Source organism: Pristis pectinata, chromosome 38, assembly GCF_009764475.1.
Source record: "Pristis pectinata isolate sPriPec2 chromosome 38, sPriPec2.1.pri, whole genome shotgun sequence".
NCBI classification, from domain to species: domain Eukaryota; kingdom Metazoa; phylum Chordata; class Chondrichthyes; order Rhinopristiformes; family Pristidae; genus Pristis; species Pristis pectinata.
In genome coordinates this window covers 4,991,274-5,007,785 of record NC_067441.1, presented here as the reverse complement: position 1 = coordinate 5,007,785, position 16,512 = coordinate 4,991,274, and the positions used below count along the sequence as shown (strand labels likewise).

The 16,512-nt window shown below is 42.1% G+C and overlaps 1 protein-coding gene across 7 annotated transcripts in view; it reads right to left on the bottom strand.

Moving 5' to 3' along the window:
- Positions 1-15,336, bottom strand: part of LOC127586896 (RNA-binding protein 4-like) — a 45,750-nt gene extending 30,414 nt beyond the window's left edge. For 2 of the 7 annotated variants that reach the window (XR_007958727.1, XM_052044917.1), the window contains exons 1-2: positions 15,125-15,336; positions 12,907-13,213 (exon numbers count right to left, since the gene is read on the bottom strand). Coding sequence is in view for 6 of the 7 variants with exons in the window: in XM_052044917.1 (XP_051900877.1) it covers positions 12,907-13,213; positions 15,125-15,229 (412 nt within the window). In the remaining variant the exon portion in view is untranslated. Of the gene's footprint in view, positions 1-6,139; positions 6,521-7,331; positions 7,914-12,906; positions 13,214-14,434; positions 14,556-14,637; positions 14,899-15,124 lie in introns of those variants that run through there. The other 5 variants (XM_052044912.1, XM_052044915.1, XM_052044913.1 and 2 more) reach the window with 5 other exon arrangements.
- Between the last annotated feature and the right edge of the window lie 1,176 nt (positions 15,337-16,512).

Here is a 16,512-nt window from a genome sequence, read left to right as displayed (position 1 = left end):
AAAACCTCAAATTATTAACACGTAAAGAATAACCGGACTCTCTGATCCACACTATTGAAAATGTGACGACGTGTCAAAACTACTTAGAGCAACAGCTCCATCTGGTGATGGAGACAAGAATATTTCATGAGTTCATTAAAAATAGTCTGAAATAAACAGAACATGCTGGAAATTATAGCTTTGGCAACATTTGTTGGTCGAGGGAGGTGTGTTTAATATTTCAAGTGGGAAGATGTTGCAGGTGAACAGTATACAAGAATAAACACAGTCAGGGAGATGGAGCTGGGAAGGGAAAAAGTAAACCAGATATAACTAGGAATGAAAATAATTGGACAGAAGCAATAATGGTGGTACAAAGGAAGTAGCAATGAGTTAAAGTTGAGAAATAAAAGTTATAACAGAGGGTCAGAGGATAAGTAAGTGGAAACAAACCTGTACGATCGGTATGCAAGACAAGTTTTTCACTGTACCTCGGTACAAGTGACAATAATAAACCAAATCCAAATCTCAGGAATAATGCCAACCTTCCACACTTCACAGATAGTTTTTCCAACTGTTTCTGATTTGGGAAAAGATGGCCATTGATTTGGATCCCACTGAATGTGAACTTTTGAAAAGCACAGGCTCAGTGCATGTAATGGCACATCTGTAATTCTGCCGCTGTAGAAAGTAAAGCAGCTTGTAGTTGTTCCCCCCCCCCCCCCCCCACCCCCATGTACTTGGAGTACTGCGTCCGGTTCTGGTTGCCTCATTATAGGAAGGATGTAGATGCATTGGAAAGGGTGCAAAGGAAATTTACCAGGATGCTGCCTGGTTTGCAGAGTATGCATTATGAGGAGAGACTAAGGGAGCTAAGTCTTTACTCCTTGGAGAGGAGGAGGATGAGGGGAGACGTGATAGAGGTGTACAAAATATTAAGAGGAATAGAGTGGACAGCCAGCACCTCTTTCCCAGGGCACCAATGCTCAACACAAGAGGGCATGGCTTTAAAGTAATGGGTGGGAAGTTCAAGGGAGATATCGGAGGAAGGTTTTTTTACCCAGAGAGTGATTGGGGCATGGACTGCGCCGCCTGGGGCGGTGGTGGAGGCAGATACATTGGTCAAATTCAAGAGATTACCAGATAAGCATATGGAGGAATTTAAAACAGGGGGATAAGTGGGAGGAAGGGGTTGGATAGTCTTAGGCGTAGTTTAAAGGTCGGCACAACATGGTGGGCCGAAGGGCCTGTATTGTGCTGTACTCTTCTACGGTTTTGTCGATTGAAGAGTTGGAGAGGGGGTCAAAGGTGGGATGAATTTCAGCCAGCTTACTGGGAAAATGTCCTGCTTTTCAGAAACATCTGCTCGGCTGCATGAACAGGTAGGTGGGATGCTGGATTAAACAATTGTTTTCTATCGGATGCCTAAAGAACGAGACTATTCAGTATTTCTAACTTAATCAATGTCAGTGCTGATTTACCTTAATTCCATTTACCACTTATTACCTTTAGTTGATAATCATCTAACCAAATTAATTTTTTGCCCAATTAACTTTTTTTGATGGGCAGCAGGGTTTAGGAACAAGAATTTATCCACTTGGAACATTGATAGTTGTTCTCACTGGTCCCTCTGCACTGCATCAAAAATAATGTAATGGCCTGGCATTGTACAAGTTAGTGCTGCTGCCTCACAGCTCCAGGGACTCAGGTCTGATCCTGATCTTGGGTGCTGCCCGTTAAGAGTTTGCACTTCTTCCCCTGTGACTGCCCAGGTTTCCACCAGGTGTACTGGTTATTTCCCAGATCCCAAAGATGTGCTGGCTGGTTACCTGGCTACTGTAAATTACTTCGCAGTATAGGCATATGGCAAAAAGGGGAAGCAAAAATAAGTTTATTGGCATATTGGAGAGAATAAGTTGCAGGATACAGGGAAATAGGAAGAGAGGGAATGAAACTGGGGGCATCACTCACTTCGGGAGCTGGCAAGGACCTGCTCGGCTTAATGGCTTCCTTCTGTGTCAAAATAGATAACAAATTCATGAATGAAAAAGGACAAACTTTTGTTTGAACGATCTTAAAATTCACTTTGGCGGGGATTTGGACAATGCAAATAAGCAATTCCACAACCCTACACCTGACATCATTTCCTTTATCTTTTGAAAACAGCAGTTCCTCCAGACTGGTCCCGTGTAAAATAGGCAGTATTAGTTCAATAAAACAAAAACAATATTTGTGCTGCTTTTCTTCCAAGGCACATCTTCATTGGCTGCACTGGTTGAGATATGCCAACTCATCCAATGCGATATCTTCTTGCAGATTAAATTAAGCATTCAGAGGCATGTTTCCCACTTCCCTCCCCGTTCCTATGCTGCAGTGACCTCCTTGGGCATCCAAATCAGCGACCTCACATACAATCTAGGACAATTAGTTATTCAAGTCTGATTGGGCATCAAAACCAAACTAAACACTGCTCTCCCTTAACACATGCATGTGCCAACAACTACAAGATTAGTAAGACCAGCCAGCTACAAACACACTATCCCCTAATGAGAATGTTAACATAAATAGGAGAGTATTGCTCAGGTTTTCACAACACTATGTTGTACCATGCAGCCAAAATCTATCCACGTAAAATGCAGATCTTGGTCCTCAAAGTCTATGAAAATCTTTTAAAAATACAGAGTCGAGGTGCACCCCACCAAGCGCCATCCCACCTGTCCCTGACTCCACTCTCCTTTCTCAACAGATCAGCTCGTTCAGCCTTGTCACTGAAGACCCTTTCTTTGTGATCTGGTAACTCCTGCTCAGGGGAGAACTATATTGGGTTTGGACAAGGTTGCACTCTACCTTGTCCTTCACAACTAAATGACTTGATGACACAATACCAGACTGTGATTGTCATGTGTGGCCACTTTGGGGAGCAGAAGGTGTGTCTGTACTGAACTTCCATTCTGGGCAATGGACATTAAAATCACTTATGTTGCATCCTGCCTTCTACACCAACAGGTCTGTCAAGAAGTGTTTTTTAATTATAGACTAGCTTGCTTACAGTTATAATTTTCTGTTTCTAATCTTTTGAGGTTGACTGGTAAAAGATTTAGCACAATTTAATAAAGTCTTTCCAATGCTGTTAATTCAAGTTGGCCTTGTAGCTTTGAAAATGACAGCAACTGAGAAAGTTGATCCACCCCCTTTGTCCTATTTTTATTTAAATATGTAGGATAGTCAGAAGTTCTTCTCACAGAGGGTAGTGAATTTTCTACCTCAGAGTTGTCAAAGCTATAAAGCCATAAGTGAAAGTATTTAAAGTGGAGGTAAATAAATGTTTGAAAAATCAGGGGATTGAGGGCCATGGGAATCTGGCACAGGGGGGGAATTAAGGTCCGGGATGGATCAGCCATGATCATATTGAGTGGCGAGACAGGTCTTAGGGGCCACGGGTCTACTCCCATTTTCTTGCACTGAAGTAAAATGAAGGATACAGATAGGATTATTTGAGAGAGACATTGTGAGATCAGTAGCATCTTACAAATTGAAACAAGGGCTTCACAGGATAATTCACTCAAGGCAACTCAGCGACAGCTCTATTGATTCTGGCAAGATTACTACTAATGGGAACCTTACCAGTCAGCTAGGATCGATCAGATTGGTAGGCTAAGCTTCGAAATCTGTACGGGTTTGGAAGACATCAAGGGCTGGTATTTCCCATGTGAGCAATCTATTTTAAAGTGATCTTCCCTTAATATTAAACATCAAAGTGCTATCTCTGCACTCCATCCTGCACCCCAGAAACCTGACCAGATGAAAACGTATGTGAACTGAACAAAGTTATAAAAATTTGCAACAGAGGAGGCCGTTTAGCTCACATTGTCTCTGCCAGCCAACTATCATTTACCAGCTTTTCATACAAAGCTCTATAGGCAATTGAACAGCTCGTTCAGGGAACTTGTGCAATTAGGGTTTCTGCCCCTGGCACTCTTTCAGGCAGTGACCTTCAGAACTTCACCTCATTCAGGGTGAAAACGTTTTTCCCTCAACTCTGTTCTAACCAATAACCTTAGCCGTTCCCCCAGTTCTGTAAGGAGAGAGGGAAGCGAGAGTCCAGCAAAGACTATACATTGCTTGAAGAATGTTCAGTTTTTGCTAGACCAAGGCTCTCACCAATAGATCTCCAGAGATTCTTTTTGCCTCTGCACAACAGGCAAGAATTGCTGCCCATAAGTTCCACGAATTTGATTTTAGGTCTTTTTCTCATGGAAGTGTATAATATTTCAATAGAAAATTTCAGCCAAGTAGAAAATCTCATCTCCAATACCATATGAACCTTCCCAAACTGCCCACAAATCGGATCACCAAATAAAAGAACAAATGTAGCAAAAGTTAGTGAGAAAATCAGAAATAATTATGCAAATTTCCAGATATAAATCATGAATACAACTTTTTTGATCCAAAGTCAAAGGCCCAATCTCAATGTATTAAGTACCTTTGTATTGATTTCCTCTCACAGAGAGATACCAAACAGGGATCACACACCTGTGTTAGAGGACCTGGAAGGACAAACTGGAGTGATTATATCTGAATTAGATGGAATTTTAATTAGGCATTTTTGAGTTTTTGGTCAAACATTAAAAACTGTACAATAATTGCAGCGAGCATTGGAGGGCAATGACCGAACTTTAGTGTTTAACTGGAATTGTTTGCTTATAAACATTGCTACTCAACTAAGATTTAACAGAAAATACCCAATTCCAAAAAAGTTTAATATTATCACCAAAACAGCAGACAAACAGATCCTTAACTACTTAATGCTAAATGTGCTGCGGTTACACTGGAAGCTTAAAGATCCACAACATAATGTATAAAGCTATTCCAATCCTACTTTAGCAGTAACAGGCTAGAAGATACCGACTCTCTGCTCGATTCTCTGACAGTCTACAATTTTGATTCACAAAGACTTTGCGGCTGCAAGCATAAACAACTCCACACTTCTCCCAGAGAGACAAATTGACTAAGGCCCACAGCGACATCTGGCAAGCAAATGTTGGCTTATAAATCAGCACGAACAATGGGCCCCATGACTACAACTTCTCAATTTCAAATATAACTTTATATATAAATAACAAGACAACTCTCAGTTTGACCCATGGGCTATGTCAGTAATCTAAAACATCTGGGCTGTAGCATCACTACAACAATGTATGGCCTTGGGAAGAGATGTGGTTGGGAGGGTAAGGGGCAAGGGAAAATCTCATGATCTGTGCTGCAAAGCAAAAACGTACATGAACATCTGTGGGGGGGGGCGGGGGGGAATGAATGGCTCAGCTAAACTTACAGTCTTGCAGTGAATGATTAAGTCAATGTACCATTTCAGATTTGCAGATAAAGACTGGCTTAGCAAAGTTGGTTAGCAGATCAGAAGAGAACATGTAGACAGCAAACAAGCAAGGAAACTTAAATTGATGATTATTAAACCCACAGTGTCTGCAGAAAATGTAATAGCTCTTCCAAGCAAAGGGGGAAAGGGGGTGGGGTGGGGAAAGGTTGAGAAAAAACACAAGAGTCACAGCCCCTCTATGACTATCCACTGCCCACGCCACTTGTACTGCTTTGAGTTATTTATTGTTAATAGTTTTCACCACTGATCCAACAAGATTCAAAGTTAGAATCTGGAGGATCACACAGCCCCATCATAAGCCAACCCAAGAGTCTTACAAGACTATAGTAGAGTGGTTACTTGGGTTGAGAACCCATCTAAATCAATTAAGTGCATTTATGTTGAATCTCAGATAAAAATATTTGGTTGATTGGTGTGTTCTCAATCCAAGCAACGATTCATTGCATACTGAACCTTGAGATTGAACATCAGCCAAAGTATTCAACCAGACCACATCCTGCCTGCACCTCACCCTTGTACAACAGCGTTTCTCAAAACAAAGTCGATGGGCAGCACAGACCAGCTAATTAAAGGCAAACTAGGAGCAGTAATTGCGGTCCCAGAGTCCGTGAGGGCAAGTGCTACTACTCAGCAGATGTCTTGCCTTGACGCAATTGCCTGAAGCTGCCTTGTGACCTACAACAAAGATGTAGCTCACCTCACACAACAATTCAAAAGGGAGACAGCAAAAGGATCAAACATAAAGCAGCAACACAGAGCCAGAAACTGAATGTGGAATTCCTGGTATTTATTGTCAAGCTTTTAATACAAGGAAATGCATAACTAAAAGAAAAGTATATTTTCTAACTACTGACAGATGCGCAATATACTCCTAACTAGCACAAAGAACATTACTGAAATGGTAAGAAAATACACGCAAAACAAGACCAGGCTTCAGAAAGATTGGTCTCTGTCACAATGGAGAAAATGAGTTCAGGTCAGGAACCAAGGTAGATTTTATTGATTTCTTTAAAAAAATATTGGGGTATTGTATCACACCAAACATCTTTTGCTCTACATCCGGGCGATGAACACATCCCTTACAACCCGAAGATTTGCATGTGTATTGGGAAACCCGACTCTCTTGTCAAGGGATAATTACCACTCCTGCAAGAAATAAAGAAGCACACATGGACATCAATTTTTATTTTCATATAAAAAGGCACAGGTTTCACCTTGTGTCAGCAGCCTGACTCGATTGCCCTGAAACACGCAGTTATTTCACCCTGTCCTACACGAGCCATGTGAGAGACAGACTTGAAGATATCCAGTGACTAATGCACAACAAAAGAGGTCCTTGGCAACAGAGAGGAAAAAAAAGTTGAGTTCTTTGCTAATTTTGGCAAAAGCATTTTCTTGTTGAGATTATAGTAGTATAAATCAACTACATATCAATAACAAGGAAGGCTACCATGCGTTATACCAGGTGTCTGGTCGATATTCTCCACCCCTCCTCACCCAAAGACTTTGACCCTTACTGTTACATTCCACAAGTACTTCCAATAGACACCTTCTGCCCCCATTTCACATAGGAACCTTAAGAAATGTGCAGCAGAAGGTGTTTCAACAGCCATGGGGAAATTATAACCCATTTTGATCCAACTATCATCATGAGTTCCCAGAAGCTTCCAGCAGATCAGGGGAAGCACGAGGCAGCAATCAGAAGCAGTTCCTTCAACCAACCTCCACTCCCCCCACCCCTCCACAAACCAAGAGTGCCAAGGCCTGCATTAGCAACCCCGAGATACTTGAACAGAAAGTGGGGATGAAAAAAAAACATGGATGGGGCCAGTTGGGTTTGGGAGGTGGTGAGCAAGAGGCAAGGAAACCTTATGGTCCCTTGAGCATTAGCCACTGAGTAAGCCAAGTCTGCAATGTCAGACACACATCTGCAGTTGGAAAGCGGATAGTGCCTCACCTTTGGATCAGAACATAGAGTACTGCATGCGGTCCACGTAGGCATTCCCCGCTGTGCTTGGCACGTCATACGGAGATCTAGTGGACATTGCTGCCGAAGTGACTTGTGTGTAATCAAACCCATATCCGGTGCTTGAGGCAGCCATGGGCATCCGACGCAGAGGGCTCCTATCCCTGTTGTAATATGAAGGGGACGGAGGCGGCACAGCGTGCCTCCCATAGGGGTCTAACCCACCAGGGACGCAATCGCTCATCGAGGTGCCTATGGGTGGAAGCTGAGTTGACCGGCGATCATAGTAGGGATCTCCCATTGGCGCATATGGCTGTGCCAAATAGCTCTCGTAGTGCTCAGCCATCCCATACCGCTCGTCGTACACCGGACGCTCTCCGTACGCCGACATGGGCCGCACTGGGTAAGGTTGGGGGTAGTCGCAAGGGAATCCACCTTCGAAACCACCGCGATCTTTGGGGCATTCTTTAGACCAGTGGCCCTCTTTACCACACCGAAAACAGCCGTTTTTGTCGCCCATCCCTGGTTGTGTCCGGAGCCGACTTCTCGACAGCTGGACATGGATCCGTTTGCCTTTAAAAACAAGACGCAAGAGTTTGCTCAATAACATCTTTAAATGTGCTCACTTGCTGTGGTTGTGTTGAAACCATACGCAAAGTTGGGCATGGCCAAATTAATTATAACTGCTACGAAGGGCAGTCACAGTGCTTTAAGGGAGTCACATGATCACCTTTGCTCATTTAGTGTGGGTGGGACTGTGAAAGGGGTGCATGGTGAAAAAGACGCACTGCTTTCTTGATTGAACTGACTGAAGATATAATTTAGTTCTGAAATATTAGCACTCAGCACTATGTGACACACAGTCAAATCGCACTGTAAAAAGACAAGCAGGGGAAAGAACTTTTTGATAACACTAACCCCTACCCTCAAATAATTTCAAAGCTACATTTCCCACATTCAGAGACACCAATCAGGCAGAAAAGCCCTGATCAAAGCTGTGCCAGGATATAAAACTTCCAGCTGACTGGATGTGTTCTGGAGTAGCAATAATACAGTATTTGAAGTACCCTCCCTCTCTCTCCAGTTCCTGAAGAACTGAGAACCATGACTGGCCTGTTCCATCAACGGCATCATATGCTAGCCTGGCCTGGCAGAGGAGGAGAGCCAAGTTGACAAAGTCTTCAGGAAGATTACAAGAGGTGACCTTATTCCCTTCCTTCATTTATTTATTTCCCCCTGACTAAGTCACTGAGTTTCAAAACACCCATCCTTGCAATTCTCAATTACCCTGGTGAGGGAAGAAAAACGTGCTGAGCCAGTGCAAGGAAACGTATCGGCAGAAATTAATTTACCGATGCAACATTCAACTCCCCCACACTACTTGCTGCCCCTCAATTCATCACCTCAATCACCAAGTGAATCAACACGCTTCTCCATGGAAAACCGAAGGCCACACTGGCCTTCAGTTTTCCATGGAGAAAACTCCAAGCAGCAAATTATAGAGAGGCAAAATATTGAGGCTTTTTTGAAAGCTGCTGCAAATCAGTCATACTGTGTTGCTGCTCATGATCTCCCCTTCAAAGAACAATCCAAGTGATGGAACCCACAGGATACTACCACAGGGGACGTGAGCAGCATAACCTCAGTCAGGAATGAAACCTCTGGAGGCCAATAATCAAAATGCTCAAACCGAGGGGAGAACATTTTTCCAGGAGCTTCAAGATAGGATTCAGCTACCCAAGAAGTCACTGGACTTTCATGAAAGAGAACAGTGGTTGGGCATAACAACAGGGTGGCTGAAAGAAGAGGCAGGAGTTAGGGTTTGGCAAAAGAAAACCAAACACTCCCTTATACATTCTTAAAAGCCACAAGTGAATGGAGACAGCTGTCAGGTTCTTAAATGGTTGAAGATTTGCTAACAAAAAAAGTCTTAAAGGACATTTATTAAAGATGGCCTGTCTTTTGGAAAAACCACAGAATTGTTAGCAACAGGCTTCTTCCAAATTTTGTAGCACCTTTTGGACATGTAATTTCAAAACTGGTTAAGTAATTCATAAGATTACCATCCACACAGGTAGGTAAAATATAATATAGATACAATTTTAAAACTACCAAAAACGGCATCGCACTGAACACTGGAAAGAAATCTGCAGCCATCTTCAGGCTTCATTGCAAGCTCAGTCTTCCCCACAGTGAAGCATCAGCAAATTCAATAACACACAGTCAAATGAAGTCCCATAGTGGAAGAGGCACGAGACCAAGAAGCAGGATCACATAGCAAACACAGCTCCAAGTGCCTTTCTCTTTGCTTACTGGCATCTCCATCTTACAAGGTTGTTGCTTTCGTTCTGACCAAATAACAACCCAGAAGATACAATGATAAGAAAATGGAACTTGAACAGTTACAAACAATGCAAAATGATGAACATCAAAAAATTGAAACAGCACTGATATGACTGAAAATATAAATTTTGTTATTAACCAACAGGATCAAATCAACGATTCAACAAGTCTCATTCAGGAAACAATATATACGTATGTGACACAGCAGGGGAGGGAGGTGGGATGATACACAACACTCTCATAAGGTGGCTAGACCTATTATTTTCTTGCTTTCACTCAGCACCCCTACACCACATTTTTCTCATTAATTTATTCCTCAAGATTACAACCCCTTTCGGGAGGCAGTTCCATGGACACCAGTCATCCAACATTCCCTCATGCCAGGTTCACATTCTTGGCCTGGCTTAGTTATGAGTGCTGGCACAATATTTGACTGGAAGAGGCACCACAATGGAGACATCTTCTTTACCTCCATCCATTCATTCACCGATGAATGCCATTGAATAATGAGGTTGAAGAACCCTGGACCTTCTTCCAATTGCAAAGGTAACTATTTTGACTTTCGATGTAAAAAGACTAGGGGTCAATCTTCCTAGTCTATTATGGCTTGTCAATCGCTAGATAAACCTCCCAAATCAAGAAGAGACACATGTGCAAGTTAAGAGCTCATGGTAATGGAGTACATGTGTCATTGAAAACTGGTTATGACATACAAAACAGTGAGTTGGAAGAAAATTAGTCTTTTTCAAGTTGGAAGGATTTAACCAGTGAAGTACACCAGGGATCAATTCTTGGCCAGTTCATGTTGTGATGAGGGTATTGTGGCTCTGCAACAGGATATGTGAGGGTGAAAACTTGGCAAATGAAGTTGAATGTTGGAAAATGTGGGGTCATGCACTTTGGTAAAAGGATTCAAAAGGCAGTTTGTTATGTAAATGAAAAGACACTGCAAATAAATGAAGTACAGAAAGATCTAGGTGATCTTGTGCATGAATCATAAAAAGTTAGCAGACAGGAACATTAAGTACTTCAGGCAGATGGCTTATGCAAAGGAGTTGTTTTTGTTACGATTGTTCAAGGTGTTTTGGAGGCCACATCTGGAATACTGTGGACAGTTCTGATCCCCTTACCCAAGAAAGGATAGAGGAGCTTTGGAAGCAGTCCAAAGGAGATTCACCAGGCTAAATTCCTGGGATGAGATTTTTGTGCCCATCAAGAGGGGCTAATCAGATTGGGTCTGCATCCTTTGGGGTTTAGAAGAATAAAAGGTGATCTTATTGAAACAATTAAGATCCTAAGTGGGCAGAATATGGTAATGTCGAGATGTTTTCACTAGTGGGGGAGTCTATAACAAGGGGACAGAGTTACAAGACAAGGGGCCAGTCACATCAAACCAAAGTACATGGAAATATCTCAAAAAAGGTAATGATATATTTTTGGAAGATTGGGGAATTGAGGGTACAGAAAAGGAGTTGATGCTTGAGCAACTGTGTGTGAGAGTCCTTAGGAAAGTTGTATTCTACACTTTTTTGTAATGTTTCCCTGTGAATAAGCCACAGGGTATATCTACTGTCCTGTATTCTCTATGGGGAAATTCTATTTAAAAAAAAATGTAAGGTGGGGAATGAGAGATGGAATGTCACATAGTAAACAGAGTTTAAAGAAAATGAGTCTTCTATTCCTGGGAGCACTAGATGAAGTCAGTCCTTTAAGCTTATAGATGTTACACTGTACAAAAACAAAGACACCACCCCCATCCTGCATCCAAGAAAACATTTCTAGTCAGTTCTCCGGAGGCAGCAAATGGGAATGCACCCAAGGACGTATTAAGAGCCAAATAAAAACAGATGTGGCGAGTTGTCCATGAACTTGTGTAAAAGTAGCAACATCAATGCAACCTCAGCATTTACAATCTGATTAATGCACAACTTACATCGACGCTTGTTAACAAAAACTGCTGAGGTTCCCATATTAAACAAAGACGCTCCCTAGCCCAGTTATCAGTTACCTACAAATATTCACATTCCTGGCTATTGGCCAGCAATTTGCATGTTACCTACCTTGTTTTCCTGCGCCAGTACCTACTAGAGTGCAGCATCTCTCTCAAGCAGGCCCTTCACTCACAAGTCTAGATGACAGGTGTCAAGGGCTTTTCGCTACGTCAAACAACACAAAGCTGTTCACACTACATGGGCACATGGCTGTTCTTTTCGATCACGAGCCACTGGAGATTAGCACTGGGAATTCTAAATAGTACATTGTTCCCTCCACCCAGCTTTCCCAAGACAGAACAAAATGAAATTAAAGTCAATGCCACAATCAATGTGTATTTATTCAAACACTAGTCAATTCACATCTAGGAAAAAAGTTATTGGAGCCTCACATTCTACAGAGTAAGTCATGAATTCTCCTCATGTCTCCTGAAAGCCAGGAACCAATTCCTGGCATGCCAGTAGCTCTCAACTACTTTGGATAACAGGCCAGTCCTCGCTTGTGAGCATAGACATGCAAGTTTGAACAGTCTATTCAAAGAATTCCCAAATTTACCCATCATCATGAGATCGGGACCACCTAAGGCCAACTATACTAGGCTAGTCCAGATTTGAAATTTGAACAAAGTTTTATGTCGTTCAGTTACTTCGGTTGTTCTCCTAGATTACTCCAACAACACATTACAAACACACAACATCCATCACCAAGAAGGACAAAGGCAGCAGGTGTATGGAAACACCACTTGGAGGCTCCTCTTCCAGAGGCACGTGATCCCAATTTAGAAATATAATTGCTGTTTCTTCACAGCCATTTGTACCCAAATCCTAAAAATCCTTCACCAAATGGGCCTCAGTGGTATAAAGCAACAGCTCACACTATCTTGTCGTGGGCAATTAGGGATGGGAATGACATGCCTGTGACACCCACATTCTACAGAAGATTTTTACAAATGTTCAAGATTACACTGGCCAGTGACTCATCAAAGCCAGGCAATAGCAATTATTTGCTTGCCAAAATGCAAGATATTCTCTTATGTACCATCTCTTCAAATGACAATTCTAATTCTTTTAAAAAAAAATCAGGAGGGGATAGCTGAGAATTTGTTTTTTCTTCAAATGTCGCCTCAAATCCAACCATAACAATTTACAGGGAGAGCCATCAATGTAATTGGACTCTTGCCAGATATGGTCAGCACTGTGCCCCTAACCCCACTACCCCCTGGCTATTTCACCTTTAAACTCAGTGCCATCAAACCCTCGAATGGCTTCCATGGCATCCTCCTCCCTCTCCATGTGTACAAAGGCGTAATCCTTGACAATGTCACACTCAATGACAGGTCCATACTCCTCGAACCTGGCCCGGAGCTCCTGGTTTGTGCATTCGCTACCGATGTTGCTGACGTGTAGTTTAGTTGAGGTCTTCACCTTGCTCTTGCTGGCCTCGACGTTGATGGGAAGCCCATGGAGTTTGTGATGATGCAGGTTCTTGATTGCCTCATCTGCCGCCTCTTTATCCTCCATGTGCACAAAGCCATAATTCTAATAATAAAAAAAATAACATTTTAGTTTCTCCTCTTCTCCAGCCCAGCAATCCTGAATAAGGATCGATGATGACCAGATTCCCTGCCATGGTCTTTGACCATAGACTATGTCAAATGCCAACCTCCACTTGTTCCAATTTAAGTCTGTTTCTCAAGACTGGGGTTTTCACCCCTACTACTAAAACTAACAGAAATTCACCCTTCTTTATCTTAATGTTATAAAATCCTACAGAGTATTGATAAAGCAAACTTAACATCACATTGACCTGCATACAAATGATAAAGATTACAGGGCAATAAGGCAGAAGGATTTAGAATTATGAAGAGATGAGGTAGATAGAAACAGACCATTTCAGGTAGAGATGAGGGATCAGAAACAAAACGGCCATTAACTAAATATTCAGAATAAGCTATATTTTAAAAACAGAGTTATTACGATGTGGAATTCACTTTTAGGGTTAGTGATCAATATTCAAGATTCCTTTTGCTACCCAAAGTACGGAAAAGGCATTAACGAGATATGGGAAAGGGGCAAATGTACACGGTCAGAACAATTTGCTCAAGTAGATCGTGAACAGACATGGACCGTTTGTACCAAACGCCAACAATGTCTTTCAATGTACATCACAGACTTACAATTTACAAGGTCACAGAGCACAGCCCTCGGAACGTACCATTAGAAGCCAGTGTTTCAGAAAATGTCAAAACTTGCAACTAAGTGCTCAAGCTGATTAGAGACTCCAGCTGAATAACAGTGCTTTGCCTCTGGCTAAGACAACTGCTGCAATCATTGCCAATTTCTTGTTCACAATTGTCACCACAATCCAACTTCAATCCCTCCTTGTCAAAACATCTTTTGAGTATAAAAAAAATGTGCGCCAAAAGGAGTTATATACCACCTGTGGCCCTTAATGCATGTAACCATATTGCCTTTTCTACATAGCTGTTTCTCATCACAATCCAACCTCAGTGACAGATTATGAAGGACATTTGCAGAGATGCCAAGTTGTAATCAGTAAGATGTGAAAAACAAATCATGAATCCTATAACAAGACAACTATACTTTACAGCTTTCAGATGAAACTGAAGCCAAGATCTTGACTAGCTTCTTAACTAGTGAGTGAACATCATAACTACTTCATTGTCTAGAAAACACACTAGAACAGAGACAGGGAAAGATAACAAAATAAATGCAATATTCTATTTTAAGTGAATGCACCTCAATGCTGCCCGTATCACATTTTCCAAGGGATTCTCTTCCAAGATGCTACATTTCCATTCATAAGATTCGGGAGCTATATTTTTGCCCAGGCCCATTCCCTCTATGAGGCCCAAGTCCAGAAACTGCAAATATTAAATAAACATGAAATAATACATTAACGTGTTATTTCAAACTTTTTGCACATGTAGTACATTTCACACCTCAGAACCCAGATGGCGAAGAACGCTTCCAGCCAAATTACTTCCAGAAAGTCTGGTCACTGACTTGCGATATCAATTGTTTCTCTCTCATCAGACGCTGCCTTTTTTTTTTTGCTGAGTATTTCCATTATTTCAGATTTCGGGTCATCCACAGTATGTTGCTTTTGTGACAGGACTCAAATTTATCTACATTTATATATCCCTCCCCGAGAGGGGAACTGTGCAAGGAAACCTTCCCAACGGGTCGAGTGGAACCATCTCCGAGGATGGTGATCACCTTTGGATCCCCTGAAGCAGTCGGAGGGAAGGATTTTATTGTAACACTTCTATCATCACAGCGGGCCCTTCACAATTTTGTTCCCCATGACGTTACTTCAAGACGAGATAAAAGCAGCCCCGGTTTTCTGCCTCAAACCCGAGAGCCGAGAACAAAATTAAAATATTTTTAGACTGATTTATTTATTTCATCCCCTTGGTCTCGTCTCACCTTGATTATGTCGCACTCGGTCAGTTTGCCGTACTTCTCGAACAGCTCCTTGATCTCTTCTTTCGTCGCTATACGAGGCAAATTCCCGATAAAGATTTTTACCATTTTTTTAAAAAAAGAACAAGGTGAGAATCCTAATTATTTAATTTCAAGACACCTTTATGTTTATTCCGCCACTCGCTCCCAACGACTTTTCACAAGATGGCGACCCGACGCACTTCAAGGGAATCAAATGTTCCGCCCATCCACCGCCCTCTGATTGGATCCTTGTTCCATTCGCTCCTCGTCCTGATTGGACTGTTCCGCGATCACTCATTGAATCTTCTGGTCACCTCCTTGCCCGTTGCGGCATCCGATTGGTCAGTGGTATTGCCAATTAAGATTCTACTCCCGCCCCTTTCCCTTGGTCGGATTTGGACTTTGAAGTTTCTGACATCGAAGAAATCTTCCAAAGGGATAGAAATTCAGTCTTTTATTTACTTTGTGTTTTAGATACAGCCAACAGTATTTTATGTAATGTAATGTACCCACCCTTGTAACTTAGGACATGAATTTTGCAGCCAAACTGCACACGGCAAGTTCCCACAAACTCTGATGGAAATTCATCCATCGATGGAAGACAGGGTCACTGCCAAAGTTTATTGTGCACTCCCAATTATCACCGTGGCTCTCAGGGAAGTTAACATTAGGTTGGCAGTTTACCTTTCCTGATAAACCAGTAATTTCATATTCACGACGACTAATTAGTTTTTAGTTAAATGCAAGACCCATACTCTTGCTGCCTCAGTGAGCCAGTTGAGGATGATGACGAATGTGCATCAGGTGTGACTGCATGGATATATAATGGGTCAGGACAGCAAGGCTAACGCCCCCGTTCTTTTTTTGCAATAGTGCCATGGAATTTTTTCACATCCTTCTGAGACAGTAGAATGGGGTTTGATGTCCCATGTCATCCAAATGACAGCACCTCCAGCAATGAACTGTCGCCATACCAGAATATCAGCCAAGAATACTGTAGGATTAGTATAGATTGGTCAGTGCGCACTCAGTGGGTTGAAGGGCCTGTTTCTGCGTTATCCTATTCTGTCAATAGACTAAAGTGTAAACCCACTTAAGTTCCTGGTGGAACATGGCCATGCACATCACAAATAAATCACACATTAATTAAAAAGAAAATTCAGGAAAAAAATCTTTTTTACTCAAAATAAACAGGTTGAGGTGAATTCAAGGTGGAACTGCAGATGCACATGAGGGAAACTGAAAAGGATTTGTTGACAGATTCAGATGAGGAGTGGTAGGAGAGAAGCTCATGTGGCCCAGACCCTCTTCAGCTGAATGGCCTTTTTCTGTAACACTGAGGAAGAACCTCAAGCAAGTGTCAGCACACA